The sequence below is a fragment of the Emydura macquarii genome, unplaced genomic scaffold (assembly GCF_026122565.2).
Source record: "Emydura macquarii macquarii isolate MOO-44397 ecotype Brisbane River unplaced genomic scaffold, CSIRO-AGI_Emac_v2 contig_2988, whole genome shotgun sequence".
Classification (NCBI taxonomy): Eukaryota; Metazoa; Chordata; order Testudines; family Chelidae; genus Emydura; species Emydura macquarii.
This window is the reverse complement of record NW_027133125.1, coordinates 4,944,562-4,960,042: the sequence shown is the minus strand read 5'-3', so window position 1 is coordinate 4,960,042 and position 15,481 is coordinate 4,944,562. Positions and strand designations below refer to the sequence as shown.

Here is a 15,481-nt window from a genome sequence, read left to right as displayed (position 1 = left end):
CCTTCTACTAGCATTAATTTATTCTATTTTTGTTGCCCTCTTCCCTGCAAGGCTTAACATGCTCTTAGACTTGCTACAATTTGTTGCAAATTCTTACTGCAACTTCCAACTGCTTCTGAACTGCTTCAGAATTCCAGGAGCCCTGCTTAGAGATCTTTGGTGACAAGGTGTCATTCTTTAGGCTTAACTAGCAGGACCTGCAGTTTTGGCTTAAATGCAACCACCCATTTCCTGTGTCATTCATTCTCCCTTCCCCCAGGACTGTCTTCATCTTGTGCAGCAGCTCTGTGTTCATTGATTTCACAATCAGTCTCCTAATGTTTTCTAGGGAAATCTTCGATGAGTTACTAGAAACGGAAAAGAACACACAGCCGCTTAGCATGGAAGTGGGGCGGTCTGTTCGTCAGCCTCTGTGAAGAACAAATCCCTTGTTTCTCTTGAACGTGGAGAGTTTTGAACTTGTGCTAGACACACGGGAGTAGCAAACAGCTCAGGGCCAAAACAAGAGACAAAAAGTTAGGCATGTGGGATGCTTAACTTGCAGAACCAAGCATGCAAACTTTGGGCCTGAACCACACTTGTAAACCTTTGACATCCCAAAGCTCTCCTCCTGTGGTGAGGTTTTTATTGTTCCAGAAATATTTTTGTCAGCATGGAGCCTTAAAGAGTTACATCAAGCCACAAGACCACAGCTGCTCATAAACTGATGAAACAATAGTGCAAAAAGAGACTTGACTTTAAAAGTCCATTAACTATGATATGTGAATGGGGAAGATTTACATATCAGGTGGCATTCTATTTTTTTTCCACGAGCAATTAAAGCAATACAGTCTGCAACCTGGCACGTATCGGGTCAGTAGTATTCACTGGAAACCTAGATCACCGAGTACACTATTGCCAGTCTGTCCTGCTAACAGGTGTGCTGACATCACTCAAGTTGACGCGTTTTGACATTCATGAGTTTGTAAATGCTCTGCCATTTACATGCAGTTCCAGGAAACAAACTTGGTGCTGTGGAATGTATTGCATACCTACTCACCCTCTGTCATCTTACACAGTTCATTGTTGTCTTTGTTTAGAAATGAGATTATATTTTTTTCATTTAAAAAGTTGATTCTTTCTGAATGCATTTTCTTCATAGTGTCATCGCATACTGCAGTTTACATCTTTCTGTCAGTATATATATTTCTCACGGACTTTACATCACTTAGGGCTGCCTTGTTTTAACTCTGACAGAAGCAGCTAGTGGGGTAGAAGGTGAGCTTTGGCCTAGTGGCAGCTCTCTTCGGGGGAAGCGGAGCAGTAACAGGAAGTGAACTTACAACTCTTCTTTATGCATTGGAGAAAGAGCGGTCTAGCTTTAACCCTTCAGGGTCTGCAGGCATAAATGTTTGTCTCTGTCATCCTCAAGTGGAAAGTCTGAAAAATGCTTTTGTTTTGAAAGTTGTCTTTTAGCACTTGAATTGCTGTTAGACCAATCCATGGTTTCACATCATCCCTATAAATCCCAGGAATCACACAGAGACACATGTTTTTATTCTAGCTGTCTGTTGGTTTTTTAGAAATATGGGCTGCTCAGCTGGCATAAAGTACATCAGTTGAGAAGATTTTGAAAAGCCTGTATTGAATGTTAATGTAAGATATTTCAGGGCAGAACTGTTACATTTTATTATCCTAATTGTGCTTGGTAATGTGGTGCTCATTTTATAGCTGATTTCAGCAAAAATATCCAGTGATTTAATTTTCATTAGAACCTTCAAATGGTCTTTTATTTAACATGGGCAAATATTTCCTTAATTGGTATTTACTTTTAGAAATTGTTGCTAAACATTGGAGCAGTTACTTTTCTTTTGCCCCTAATTTGGATTTTGCTATTTGAATAATTGGTTACAGATGCAAAGATACTTGTTTTTAAACTAGCATTAGGAGTTTCTCAGGAATAAACCATCCAGAGCCAAGTAGGCAAACCAGTGAGGTGGAGGACAACAGGCAAAATAATTCCTCCACAGATATTACAGAGTTAAGGCTGATCTTCTGGTCTGTGTACAAAGTGAGTCTAAATGAGTTTTGTTATGGCTTGGATAAGATCTTATTGGTTGTATTGGTCTCATAGTAAATGGCTTAAGCATTAAACTTCTGTCACAAACAGGACAAAGCTTTTACCTCATAAGGTGCAGCCCCAGTAGTATGTGACATGTTAATTTATTATAAATCATTATGATTTTGTATCGTCAACAGTGAATATGTTAGTGGAATGTGGGGAGCGTTAATGTAGGAATTTTCTTTTATTGTGGAAAGGGCACATATCTGTGGAAATGTGACAAAGAATTGTTCCATCATAAAGTCAAAACTACCTTCTTCATAAGAACCAGCACCACCGTTTTTCCTACATGCCGGGAGTAGCACACATGGCGCTTTAAATAACAAATGTACTTACAATATCAGTGAGTTAACACTGCTGCTTGCATGGTGGGGAGGTAATTATCATGTTGAGGCACAGCACTCCAAATCAGTTAATTTATAATAAAATCAAAGATGGCCCAGTTTTAGTTGAGTACCCTAATTTATGTATAAAAACTGCTTTGATGTACCTCCAGAGTTGAGAGCGCTGATGCTTGAAACCAGCTTTCATGGTCCTTCTAGTGAAAACCAGATTCTCACTTAGCATAGCTAGTAATAATTAGTGAACATCTGTTTTCACCTTTTTTGGCATATGACAGCTTGAGTGGCCCTATGAATCTTTTCCCTAACAGCTGTTTGTCAGTCCAATAATGTGCATCTCCCACATCCCCCCTCGAAAGATGGATACTTTCCTCTCAGCTCAAGGGTGGCGATGAGGAAGGAAATATGTAACTTATCAAAGGGTGTAGGTATAAATATATACTTTGGGGTTTTTGCCCAGCATGGCTAGTTCATTCAAAATCTGGGTGTGTGTGTGTGTTCCCAGCATCCTATGTTATTCCTAATTAACTTTCACATTTCATACTACTTGTATTATTGCAATATCTTTGAAATTCAGTAGTGCTTAGCCCTGTGGAACGTTTACAATCATATTGGATTATATGTAGGACAGATAAAACCAAATAAAATCCCTCACATGTGCAGACTTTTAGCATCGGATATCTTAGAGAGGAAACAATCTGAATATCCTACAAACCTTTAATGCCTTTATTGCAATGGCAGTGTTAACAGTGTCGAGGCATGCTAAATAAAGGGAGTAGGGTTTTGCGGGAGGTGGTGGAATGCTGTTGCTATGGATTATGTACCTTACTAATTAGAGAGGGGTCTATGGAGTGCATGTTACAAAACAAACTTTGACATTTCCTAAATTATACAGAGTGTGTTGGTTTCAAAAGAAACCGCAGAGCCGATTTAGTTTGGTCTGAGTGTGCTTCAACGTATAAAAAACAAAGAAAACTCCAATGTCATTCTTCCTCCTCCCCCCGCCCCCAATCTTACCTCTGCTCTAACTTGTTCTTGATTTACTCCTTCATTGTATTTGACTACTTTGTATGATAAATGTATAAATGTTTGTGTAAATGAACTGGAATTTGTGTCCAAGATAGTGTGCTGCATATATCTGAGTCCATATACAGGACTGTTGTATTGGGATGTGCAAAAGAACTAAAAAAAAGATGCCAGTAGTAGCTTCCTAATTAAAGCTGCAGTCTATGATATGAGGACTTAATTAGTGGGAGGAGAAGAGCATTTTGGTATGTCTAGTCTTGGCTGTTGGCCTTCCTAGCCATGTTTTCATCATGGTGTAGATGGCACAATTGGAGTGTATTCTACTTCTTTTTCTGTGTATGCTGTATCTGAGGTATTGGAAAGGTTAACAGGTGCCGTTTGCCCTGCAACCAATGGGAGAAGCAGTTGATTATCCATTAACATTTTATTGAAATTCACAGAAGGTTGTAGATGCCCACGAAGAATTCTTTGCTTGGGAGATGGAGGGGGAAGCTGTGTGTGGCTGGAAAGAACTAACTCGGTCACTTTTTAACTCATCTAATCTAAGATTGTAATCAACTGCCAAAGAGAGAATAAAAAGGGGGCCTGTACCCTTTGCACTCTGCTTCCAGTGTTACCCGCCCCACCGGAGGAGAACGGATATGCCTCCGGACTACATAATTATTCTTTAAAAACCGGGTGAAAGAGGGGAAGGGTTCCAGGTGTGTGTGCTTGAGAGCTGCTGTGATGGATACCACATAACTGGGTCAGTTTCTGCATTGAGTGACTTTTGATTCTTTACAGTCGATGTGGAGCAGCACTTTCTCTGTGTTTTAGCAGATCTGTTCCTCTGTATTCTTTACAGTTTTGCTTTGTTTTTTTCCTTTTTAAATGACGTGTAGATAGATTTTTGTGAAATTAAAACTTCTTTATTAACCCTCTAATGGGTTTGAATCTTATTTCTGCAAAGATGGAGTTTACTGTAGATAGATGTGGGTACCTGGGCACTCAACTCTGCTAATGTCGGGGAGAAGAAAGTAGTTTACGCTGTAGAAGGGCGTGGCTCTGTTCTGTGGCTCAGAAACTTTATGCTATTTTTAGGGAACTTCAGTGCTAACGAAAGCATCACTGCTAGTACTGGCTGCTACACAGAGGGTACGGAGGCTCTTCTAATGCCTCTGCGTTGAGATGTGCATTTATTTCAGTCCAAAGCTGCTTTGGACAAGAGTGTCTAATCTGTGCAGCTCCAAGCTCTCTGTCAGCAGTTAATGAGAATCCCTGCTACTCCGGTACTTACCCTCCTCACACACCCAGGTTCCCTTCTCTCCCTGCTCTTTCATGGGTCCAGTGCCCTAAAACATTTGCCAACAAGTGGCGCTTTCTAGCCAAGGCATTTGCACTTCACCTCTGAGGTCAGAGTGCGAATCCAAATCGAAGTCATGAGGAAAATTTTGTTGTCACATCTCAATACGGAGTGGGCATGAAGTGTATTTAAAAAAAAAAAGTGAAGTCTGGTACAATTGGCAACATCTGCTGTAGCTATTACCTACGTCAGCTGGGAGCTAATGTGGGGACTGACCCATCCGCCACCTCTTTCCCCCACAAAGTGGGTCATCCTGCCTTAGACTAAGCCGCTCAGGGCAGGGACAGACTTTCTATGCACAGTGGGGCCCCAATCCTGATTGCTGGATGTGCTATGATCATGCAAATCAGACAGACATGGTCAAGGTAATGAAGAAAGTTCACGCTGTGCTTCAGTGAAGTGTGTGGCTTATGCATGGCACTCCCTGCCGGGGCTGGAACCTGTCTCTTCAGCGCCACAAATATTTGCATAATACTTTTTATGAAACCTGAACAGATGATGAGTGCTGCCACCGTGGGCTGTATGCTTCTATCTCCGAGAGGGAGGTCTGAGCAACAATAAACAGCTTGCTTTGCAAAGATCTGACAGCTGGAAAGCCTGAAGATTGGTCTAATACCACCTCGCGCTCAACATATTACTTGGCACCTCTAACCACTGTGTAGGGAATGCAAGCGTCACCCATTTTACAGACGGGGAAACTGTGGCAGAGATGTGATGTGATGTGACATCCCCCCCAGGCTGCACAGCAGGTCACTGTCATTGCTGGGATCACAGGGCAGACGTTTCGGACTCCCACCTCTATTCTTTTTTCTCCCTTGATTGCGCTGCCTCTGCGCGATGCTGGCTGGAGGTTGGAGAACAGACAAAAGAAGCCTGGAGGCTCCTTGGAGGCTGAAGGAGCGGAACTATTCTAGAATTTATCCCAATGCTCACCAGTCCCTTCCCACTGCCACGCCACATCGTGCCAGGGAAGATCCCAGCACACCCGCGGCAGCTGTAAAACCAACTCAACCCTTCTGGGAGCTTGGGAAAGGGAAAATTTTGGCCTATTGGAAGATCCATTTTTCCCCTGCCCAAAAAATGGCGATGGGAAGGAAAGGTTTTGGCAACCGTCCAGCGGAATGCACCGAAGCGGGGGCAGGCGCACAGCCCTGTTCTCCGAATGAGTTTTAATTTTACTTTCTTAATAATAAAAACATTGAACCGAATACATTTCCGGCTGACTCTTGCGCCTGCTCCACTTTAGAAGAGGCCCTTTTCTCTCTTGAGCTTCTGTTGCTTCCACAAAGGCAGGTCAGCGAAGGCGTTCCGGGACATGCCAAAGACCGTGCTGAAATCTTTGCTGGACAGGTACTCCTGAGGGAGGCAGAGGGACTAGGGTGAGAAAGCGGCAGCAACTGCGGTCCTGCAAGCGGGGCTGTACTGCTGAACTACATCCTCCCAGCTCTCTGGCCTTGCTGGGTAGCAGGAACTGGGATAGAAATCAGACCTGGGACAGGTAGGGGCCTCCTGTTGGGAAATACCCTGGCGAGGCCCTGGGCTGGAATATTGTTCTCCAGGTCTTGTCGGTTACCCCAGCTAACAGCAGAGGGCTCTGGATGTGACATGCAGATGGCAAGGGCTGAGGGAGGCTGGATCCATTGAACGACTAAATGGACCAGCAGTGAAGCCGCTGATTATCCTAGACTGTGGTCAGTATCCCCAGGGACTGGAACTGGAGGCCAGGGGCTGCAGACCTTCCTTGTCCCTTTCTACGGAAGTCCTTATCTCCAGCTCTACACGTTGCTGTCTTAAAACTGGGCAGAAGAGCTCTGTGCTCACGGCCACGCCCTCCTGTGCTGTGGCACGGGCCAGCGCCAAGGGACTCCAGTGACCACAGCAGCCGAGAGCTGGAGGCGGCACCGGGCCAGGGCCCGTGTCACTACTTTAGGGATCCAGCCTGGTGAGGGCATGTGGAACTGCCCCTGCTCCCCCCTGGCTGTCTCCATTCAGTCATGGGTCTGCCTTCCAGCAGGCTTTGCAACTGAAGCTCCCTGGTGCCGGGGAACGCTGGAAGGAGGTTGGTTCAGAGGAAGGTGGATTCGTCTCCTTCCATTTAAAACTGCAACCGTGGAGACGCCAAACGCGGCCGTAATTCTACTGGACCAGCTAATGCTCGGCTGCCCCTGGCAGGGGCCAGAACGCCCAGCTCTGCAAAGGAACTCCAAAATCGCCTGCGGCAACCCACCCTCCGCTTCTCTAAACCGCGCGGCACGTGGACACGCGCGCCCCTCCTTAGACGCCTACCGCTACAGCTGGGCACCGTGGTTAATGCAGGCAACCAAACGAAATCCAGTGAGCCGCCCACAGGAGAGTGAGACTTGGCCCTAAATAATTAGCACAGCCCCTTAGTGAAGCACCCTCCCTTCTCCAGCCCGATTTAGGAAGCTGAAGGGTGACCGGTGGGCCACTGGGAAAAATCCCAGCCCGTGAACTTGCCTGCTGGGTATCACCCAGGGGAGCAACTCGTTTATCTGGCACCTCTCGGCGGGTGAAATCTGTGCTCGGCTGGCTGGCTAAGGAGCCACTCTGTGTGCCCACAGGGGGCCCAAGGAAATTCGACTGTCACTGGGGCGGGGTCTGACCCTAACTGCTCCCCCCCCTGCAAGACAGGCCAGGCCCAGCTGCTGCTTTTGCAATGGGCCGTGCCCTGATTTGAATGCCAGCTGCCCTGGCCCTGTGGCAAATCTCCCCCTACAGACGAGATGTGAGGCTAGGTTTTTGAGCACGGCCTGGAGGATGTAAGGAAACCAGCGTACAGTCCGCTTATTTACCCAGCCCCTCCCCGCTGCTCACCTCCTTCTTGCTAGGGTCCACGCCTGCGGGCAGCTCATCCAGGGACTTGTTCAGCAGTGCCTCCAGGGGCAAAGTCTGCAAGGTCACCGGGGTCAGCGTGGTGGTGGCAGTGAACACGTCCTGGCTTGTGATTTCCTGGGAGGAGAAGAGTCGTATGGAGCCATCGCTGGCCTGCTCCACGCAGGCCCCCGCCTCAGACCTTTGCCCCCTGGGCCATGTGCCAGCCTTTGCCAAAGTACCCAGCGCGTCTCTCTGCTGCCATCCCTGCCCTTTGTCCGCCCGCTGACTGCTTCAATCTGAGCTGCACAACTCAGGCCACGGCACCAGGCAGGAGGTTTCTGCCTGGGGTTGTGCCTAAATCTGACCGCAAGCTCTGCAGGGCGGGGGCGGGCCACAGGTGTGACGCTGTCCCGGCATGGTGCCTGGCTTCCTGCACCAGGGCCAGCTGTGCTTCGAGGTGCCATCAAATCCTAAACCCACGCCGCGATTCCTGACTGAGATGGGACTTGGGTCCCGGCTGGGGTGTGTGTGTGGGGGGGGGGGGAGCCTGTGAGCTTTCGCGTCCCTAAATAGCCACGAGCTGTGGGTGCGCATAGCATCGCGGGCGGCTCAGCGCCAAGCCCTCGCTTCTTTCCCTGCTCGGTCACTTCTGCAGGCCGGCTGCCTCTCCCCCAGATACTCACGGCTGTCAGCTGGCTGAACGCGCTGTCGTCTCCCAGCTCAGCTTTCAGCTCCTCGTAGGATTTCTTGTCCTGCAGGACAGAAGCGAGATCTCAGCCGGGAGAGCCCGGATGCCCAGCTGTGTGCGGGCAGGGAGAGCGGGGCGGGCTGGGTAGAGCGCGGCTGCCTGTCTCTGGGTTACTGAAGTCAAGCCGGGGCAAGCGCTGGGACGGAATCGCTCTGTTAACGAGTCCTGTTCCTGCAAATCCATCCCCTTGCAATGGCCCTGGCTGGGCCTCGGCCCCATTGCTTCGCCCCCATCTCCATCCCGCCCTGGGTCTTCCCATGCCCAGCAGTTCTGTACGTATCTCACCAGAGCTGTGCCCTAGGGCGAGCCGGGGAGATGGTCCAGGGTTCAGGGAAAGAGGGGGCAGGATCCCTGCCTGGAGGGGAAAATCCCACCCCAGGGACCTGTTGGGTAGCCGCCTTGGCTACTGAGACAGGTGTAGGTGTCTCAAAGTCAGCGGCACCCGCTGCTCCTCGGGCCGCATGATGGGGGTTGTGCCGCCGGGTTGTGTTAAGCGAAGGGCACCAGGGACTCGCTGTCTTGAGCAGTTGGCAATGGGGCACGGAGCCTGTCGTGGCTAGGTGCTGGTGGGGACCTGGCCTATGGCAATCGGGGAAGCTGTCAGTTCGCTGGCTTATGTGAGAGGGAGCTGTGGGGCCGGGCTGCTCCCTGGTGAATAGGTGTCTGCGCCCGAGAGCTTGTGCCAAACCAGCTCCGTGCCGGCAGAGGCCAACAACTGTTGGGCCACAGTCCCATCTCCCAGGCACCGGCTGAGGCTAGCTGTGACCTGCCTGCGCCCCCCTCTCCTGCCAGAGGCAGGTCAGACGGGGACCCCCTCCACGCAGCCACTCACGCTCCACTTCAGGGCGTCCCAGGCTGGGAACCAGCCCGTGAAGGTGGGGGGCTCGTAGCCTTGCTTCACCACGATGATGGGCGTGTTGGGGTCGCGCCCGCTGGGGTGAGTTCTCAGGTACTCCTGTGTCATCACGGCCGCCGCCTTCTTCTCCGTCTCGTTGGCACACTGCCCGACCCAGAAGAACACCTGCGCGAGAAACAGCCCCCTCAGGACCAGAGCCGGGCCAGCGGCTTCCCAGAATGGCCTGTCCAGCTGTGCTAAATCCTGGCCCGCCGGGAATATGAGGAAACCAGCCCTACCCCCTTCCGGGGCCCGGGGCTGGATGGCCTGGCCTGGCGCTTTGTCTCTTCCGGGAGAGGATGGCCGGACTTGGCGCTGACAGCTGGAGGCCTGGCTCTGCTGCGGGCTCGCCCTGGCACCTTGGCCGGCCAACGTGGCCCGGAGGAACACGCGAGGGGTCAGTAGATTCCCAGCCTAGCCCTGGCTGGCCAGCGACTGGCTGGCTGTGCTGCGGGGACCTTGCTGGCGGATGCGGGGGGAAGGCTCCCCCACAAGGCCCTATCGCCTCCTACCATGCCTGACCCTGTCTTAGGAACGTGAACGGGAGCCCAGGGCCCTGCCCCACCCTCTCCCTACCTGGTCCCAGGTGTCCAGCAGGAAGATATCGTCCTCTTCCAGGTCGTCCTGGTTAAAATCGGTGATCTCCGTGGCAACAAATGTGCCCGTCTGATTGGAGCATTCAAAGAGGCGGGGCGTTATTGACAGCGTCTCCTCCTGCAGCCTGTGCACAAGGGGGGAAGGATGGGTCAGGTGCTGCAGCGGGGCTGGGGCTAGAGCGGCACCAGCCAAGGGAAATGCTGGAGAAATACACAGACCAGGGCGTAAGAGTGGCCAAGGGGCTTTCTCCGACGGAAGAATTCTCAGCTCAAGCCATGTCCCACTTCCTCTGGGTCCAGGTTCCCACCCCTGGGGGGCAACAGACTCGTGCTGCACCACAGTGATGTGTTGCGATGTGGCCGGGCTGGGTCCAGCAGGCAGCAATGCCATAAGATGGGGTAGATTGCACCCGCAGCAAGTCTGCAGATGACACTAAGCTGGGGGCAGTGGTAGATACCCTGGAAGGTAGGGATGGGATACAGAGTGACCTAGACACATTGCAGGATTGGGCCAAAAGAAATCTGCTGAGGTTCAACAAGGACAAGTGCAGAGTCCTGCACTTAGGACAGAAGAATCCCATGCACAGCTACAGACTGGGGACCGACGGGCTAGGCAGCAGCTCTGCAGAAAAGGACCTGGGGTTACAGTGGATAAGAAGCTGGATATAAGTCAGCAGTGTGCCCTGGTTGTCAAGAAGGCTAATGGCATATTGGGCTGCATTAGTAGGAGCATTGCCAGCAGATGGAGGGAAGTGATTATTCCCCTCTATTCGGCACTGGTGAGGCTGCATTTGGAGTATTGTGTCCAGTTTTGGGCCCCCCACTACAAAAAGGATGTGGACACGTTGGAGAGAGTCCAGTGGAGGGCAACAAAAATGATGAGGGGGCTGGAGCACAAGACTTATGAGGAAAGGCTGAGGGAACTGGGCTTGTTCAGTCTGCAGAAGAGAAGAGTGAGGGGGGATTTGATAGCAGCCTTCAACTACCTGAAGGGGGATTCCAGGGAGGATGGAGCTAGGCTGTTCTCAGTGGTGGCAGGTAACAGAACAAGGAGCAATGGTCTCAAGTTGCAGTGGGGGAAGGTCTAGGTTGGATATTAGGAAAAGGTTTTCCCCTAGCAGGGTGGTGAAGCACTGGGATGGGTTACCTGGGGAGGTGGTGGAATCTCCATCTTTGGAGGTTTTTAAGGCCCGGTTTGACAAAGCCCTGGCTGGGATGGTTTAGTCAGGGCTGGCCCTGCTTTGAGCAGGGGTTGGACTAGACACCTCCTGGGGTCCCTGCCAACCCTCATCTGCTAGGATTCTATGACTTTGCTGTGGCCTGTTGCCCCCACGTCCCACACAAACTGCACAGGTGCTGCCTGGGACCTGAGCCCGGCCTGGGAGTTTGCAGAGAGGTGGCAACTGATGGTCTTGAGAAGATACAACCCTACACGAGAAGGTAGCACAATCGCTGGCCTGCACCCAACCCCACCACGCCCCTCCTGCTCCTGGCACGCGCAGTGCGTGGGGATGGTGACCCAAGGGTCCTGGAGATTGGTGCTTCAATGATGTCATTAGCCCATGCGGCCACCTCCTGGGGTTGTGGGGCCTAGGGGATAGAGCACTGTACTGGGACCCAGGAGCCCTGGGTTTTATTCCTAGCTCTGCCATTGGGTGACCTTGAGCAAGTTGGCTCACTGCCTGGTGCCTCAGTTTCCCCCTCTGTAAGACGGGGCTAAGGATGCTGCGTGCCCCTGTGAAGCGCCGTGGAAGCTCTGGCTGGGAAGAGCTGGATCAGAGGCCGGGGCTCTACTCCTGGACTTTATTATAACACAGTTTCTCTAAACCACTGGAGAGCCGGCTCCCTCCTCCGCCCCCTGGCACGCGACACGCTCGTGGCTTCTGGCACTGGCTGGCTGCCAATGATCTGGGCCACGGTCTCGTGGCCGCACCCGTGTGACAGGCCGGCTGCTCCGCCGGAAACCCCCGGCAGGTGCCAGCAGGGGTGGAGACACCTGGACCCGGCCCTTGAGAGGCTCTGGCCCTGGGTGGGAGACACCCCTCCCCCCCCCTCCCATGGGTGCTGGGAGAAACTTCCGAGGGCCGCTTCCCTGGTGCCAGGCCGGGGTGGGGGCTGGGCTAAGAGACCCTGGGGGGCTGGCCCCACCCGCCCCGTTCTTTGCCAGTCCCAGCGGAGCGCGGCGCAGCCCTTACTGCTTGCTGTTGGCGTATGGCGATTTCCCTCCCAGCGCCATCCAGAAGTCGACCGGCTCCTGGCCCTCCGCGATCACCACCTTCTCCGTCTTGGAGATGAGATCGGCCACCGTCTTCGCCATCTCCCGCTCGTCCCCGCTGCAGCCCTGGGGGCGGCGGGAACCGGAGTGGGGTCGGTCAGCTCCATCACAGCCCCGAGAACCCCCCACTGCCCAGCCCCTCCTCCCCCCAGGCACCAAGGGGCAGGACCCCCACGGGGGGGGGGGGGGGGGGGGGGGCGCTAAGTTTCTGGGGCACCCTACAGCAGGGGTGGCTAAATATTTCTCTGCCCCCAGCCCTTCTCCATTGGCTCAGGGCTGCTCGTGGGGCCCACGGCCCGCCCCCGGAGCCGCCCCCGTGCGCCAGACCCACCTTGCCATACCACAGGTAGCAGCGGCCCTGTGTCTTCAGCACGAAGACGTCGTTGGAGTTGAGGGAGGCGGCGCGCGGGGCCAGCTCGAAGGCCTTGGTGTTGTAGGCGTTGGTGCCGTGCACCTGGAAGAGGCGGGTGGGCGACGCCGGCTCCGTGCTGCCGCCCCGCGAGGTGCCGCCCTGGGGAGCGAGAAGACGTCAAACCGGCCTCACCCCGCGGCTGGGACATGGGTGGGGCAACGGGGTCCACTCGCCAACGGACCCAAGGCTGGGAGCCCCTTCGCCGTCCATGGCCGTGGGGCGGGGGCCGGTCCTAGCAGCCCCCCCCTCCAGCCCTAGGGAGCCGCTCGCCCATTTCACCCCGAGTCCCCCCCCGGAGGGTTTTCAAAGCAGCGCCCTTTCAAACTAGGTGCCAGCTGCATCGGTCATTAGCCAAGCCCCGTATGGACCAGCCAAGTCCCGTATGGACCAGCCTAGCACTGCTCCCCCAGCAGCAGCTCTGGGGGTCACAAGCCAGGACCCTGCACCTGTCCGCATGGGTCCCTGGTGGCCCGGCAGGCACGGGCTGACGAGGGCCGCAGAGACATCCCGCCCACCCCATGCACTCACCATGTACACCACCATCTTCCCCTTGAAGATGGCCATGAGGTGGGCAGGCTCCTTGCCCATGGGCACCCGCACCTGCACGGCCGCGTTGTTGTACTGCTGGTCCAGGATGACGGCCTGGTAGGCTGAGGCGGTGATTTCGTCCTTGCTGGCGTGGCGGCCCTAGGGAAGGGCGAGGGAGGGAGGAAAAGGGGCTCAGAGCGGAGTGGGGGGGGGGCCACGCAGCCCCTAGGACCCTGAGCCGCAGGATCCTCAGCTCTGACCCTGACCCAGCACCTCTGAGAATCAGACCAGGCCTCAATTTCCCCATCTGGGAAATAATGGAGAGCCAGGCTCTGCCCCTCAGTAAGCGTGTGTGCAAATTAAAGGGCAGGTTAGTGTCTGGCCTTCCCTGAGGGTGCAAAGCATCAGGGATCAGGGGAACCCCCCTGTGGTGTGATCTCACCCCCGCCCCCTGGTCTAGGGCACCACGCGCTGGCTGGAGAGTGCTCTGCGGGGACGGGCTGGCCCCGTGGTCATGACGTTACACGAGACGGGAGCGGGGCAGATTCAAAACTGATCCAGCGCCTGATCGGCCTGGGGAACTCCCTGCCACAGGGTGCCGCTGACGCTGAGCATTCGGTGAGTGTCCCAAAGGGAGCGGACCCGTCTCTGGCTAGCGAGGGGGGGCAGAGGTTGCTCGGTTAGTGACGACGTGATTTCTGGCAGGGGCATTAGCCTCCAGCATCAGGGCGTGAGCCGATCGCCCCCTGGTACAGAGCAGGGCCGGATTTGGGTGGGGTAGATCATCCCGTGCCAGCGGGCCCTGGTCGCTGTTGGAGCTGGGATCTCGTCCGGGGGGGTCCGGGCCGGCCGTGGCCCTGGGCCCGGCAGAGAGGGGACCCCGCCCAGCGGGCTGGGAGGGGGGCTGACGTACCTGCCAGATGTAGATGATGTAGTGCTCCTTGTTGCTGACTTTGTACGTGTAGAGGATGAGGTAACAGTCGCCGCCGTAGAAATGGCCCAGCCAGCGCTTCGCCACCGGCGCCAGCTCCATGTTCTCCACCCGCCAGACCTGCCGGGGAGGCGGGGAATGAGCCGGGGGCTGGCTCCTGCCCCCTCCCCTCCGCACAGCGCTTCGCCCCAGGGCTCGGGCCGTGCTGCGGGGCTGGGAAAGAGCTGCCCCCGCCTGGAGCCGGCCTGGGTCCGTGAACCTCCTGCCGACGGCGCCGGTTCTGCTCAGCCTCGCCCCTGACCCGGTGGGCCTGGCCTTCAGTGCGGGGCCGCCTGCTCCACCCCACATAGAGCGACTCTGGCCGGGTCCCGCCCCACGGCCCCATGCGGTGCCCTGAGCGAGGGGGGTCCTATGTGCCCAGCCCACATGCCCAGCGGGTCTGGGACTCCATCTGGGCTGAGCCAGCCTCAGTTCCTGTGCCTGGTGCTCTGGCACCGGCTGGGCCCCCGGTTCGATCCCCGGGGGCGGCCCGTTCTTTACCTCGGCCTCTCCGGAGCCATCATCCACCATCTTCTGCTGCGCGGCCACCGCCGGCTTGGCGTGCAGGCTGGTGGCGTCGAACTTGACCTGCTCCACTTTGGCTGGGGGGAGAAAGACGGGGACTGCGGCTGGGGGGTATCGTGCCCAGCTGACTCCCCCCCGGGACAGGCCCAGCGGGATCAGCCCGTTCACGGCCGGGAGGGCGGTATCGAGGGCATCCCAGCAGCACTCCCACCCTCCCCCCAAAACGAAGCCCCCCCAATTTGGCATGGCTGCACCCCCTGCATGGGACGGAGGGGCTTGGCGTGGGCCGCTCCGCGGTTCCCCAGCGTCTTACCCACTTTGCCCAGCGTGTGGGTCTTGCCCAGCCCGCTGGTCTGGTTGGTGACGGTCCATTTCTGGAAGAGCTGCTTGAACATGGCTGACTCGGCCCCGTCGTTCTCCGCCTGCACGCGGGTGCTGGGCGCGTAGCCCTTGGCTTTGATGAACCCCTGCCAGAGGGCGAAGCCGGGGGGTGGAAGGGGAGCTTAGAAAGCCTGGGGGCAGCGGAGTGGGAGAGTCCCGTCTCCAGCCCCTCGCCCGGCAGGCCCCGTCTCCGCCACGCGATCGGTTGCAGGATACGGCAGGGGCCCCAGGCGCTGCGAGGGCTGCAGGCAGGGCGGTGCCGGTGCCCTGGGGGGGCAGCTTTTTAAAAGCCCCCTCAAACTCTTTGGGGCGCCACCAGGGTCCCCGTGACACCATATACAAAGTAGTGTGTGTGTGTGCGCGTGTGTAAGAAGGGCTGTGGGTGTGCGTAAGTGTGTGTGTGTGTGTGTAAGGGGATCTCTGTGTGTGTGCGTGTCCACACATGTAAGAGGGTCTCTGTGTGCATGGACTTGTGTAAGGGATGTGAGTGTGTGTAAAGTTCTTTG

The 15,481-nt window shown here is 54.9% G+C and overlaps 2 protein-coding genes across 2 annotated transcripts in view; one reads left to right on the top strand and one right to left on the bottom strand.

The window, feature by feature from the left end:
* Positions 1 to 4,430, top strand: part of USP37 (ubiquitin specific peptidase 37) — a 49,371-nt gene extending 44,941 nt beyond the window's left edge. Inside the window, exon 24 of the mRNA XM_067570061.1 lies at positions 329 to 4,430. Coding sequence (XP_067426162.1) covers positions 329 to 416 — 88 coding nt within the window. The 3' untranslated portion in view covers positions 417 to 4,430. The remainder of the gene's footprint in view (positions 1 to 328) is intronic.
* A 1,534-nt stretch (positions 4,431 to 5,964) lies between these two features.
* VIL1 (villin 1) overlaps positions 5,965 to 15,481 on the bottom strand; it is a 30,075-nt gene continuing 20,558 nt past the window's right edge. The window contains exons 10-20 of the mRNA XM_067529458.1: positions 14,908 to 15,061; positions 14,571 to 14,671; positions 14,013 to 14,150; positions 13,100 to 13,258; positions 12,491 to 12,670; positions 12,080 to 12,225; positions 9,865 to 10,009; positions 9,226 to 9,414; positions 8,329 to 8,397; positions 7,646 to 7,780; positions 5,965 to 6,166 (exon numbers count right to left, since the gene is read on the bottom strand). Of these exons, the coding sequence (XP_067385559.1) occupies positions 6,053 to 6,166; positions 7,646 to 7,780; positions 8,329 to 8,397; positions 9,226 to 9,414; positions 9,865 to 10,009; positions 12,080 to 12,225; positions 12,491 to 12,670; positions 13,100 to 13,258; positions 14,013 to 14,150; positions 14,571 to 14,671; positions 14,908 to 15,061 (1,530 nt within the window). The 3' untranslated portion in view covers positions 5,965 to 6,052. The remainder of the gene's footprint in view (positions 6,167 to 7,645; positions 7,781 to 8,328; positions 8,398 to 9,225; positions 9,415 to 9,864; positions 10,010 to 12,079; positions 12,226 to 12,490; positions 12,671 to 13,099; positions 13,259 to 14,012; positions 14,151 to 14,570; positions 14,672 to 14,907; positions 15,062 to 15,481) is intronic.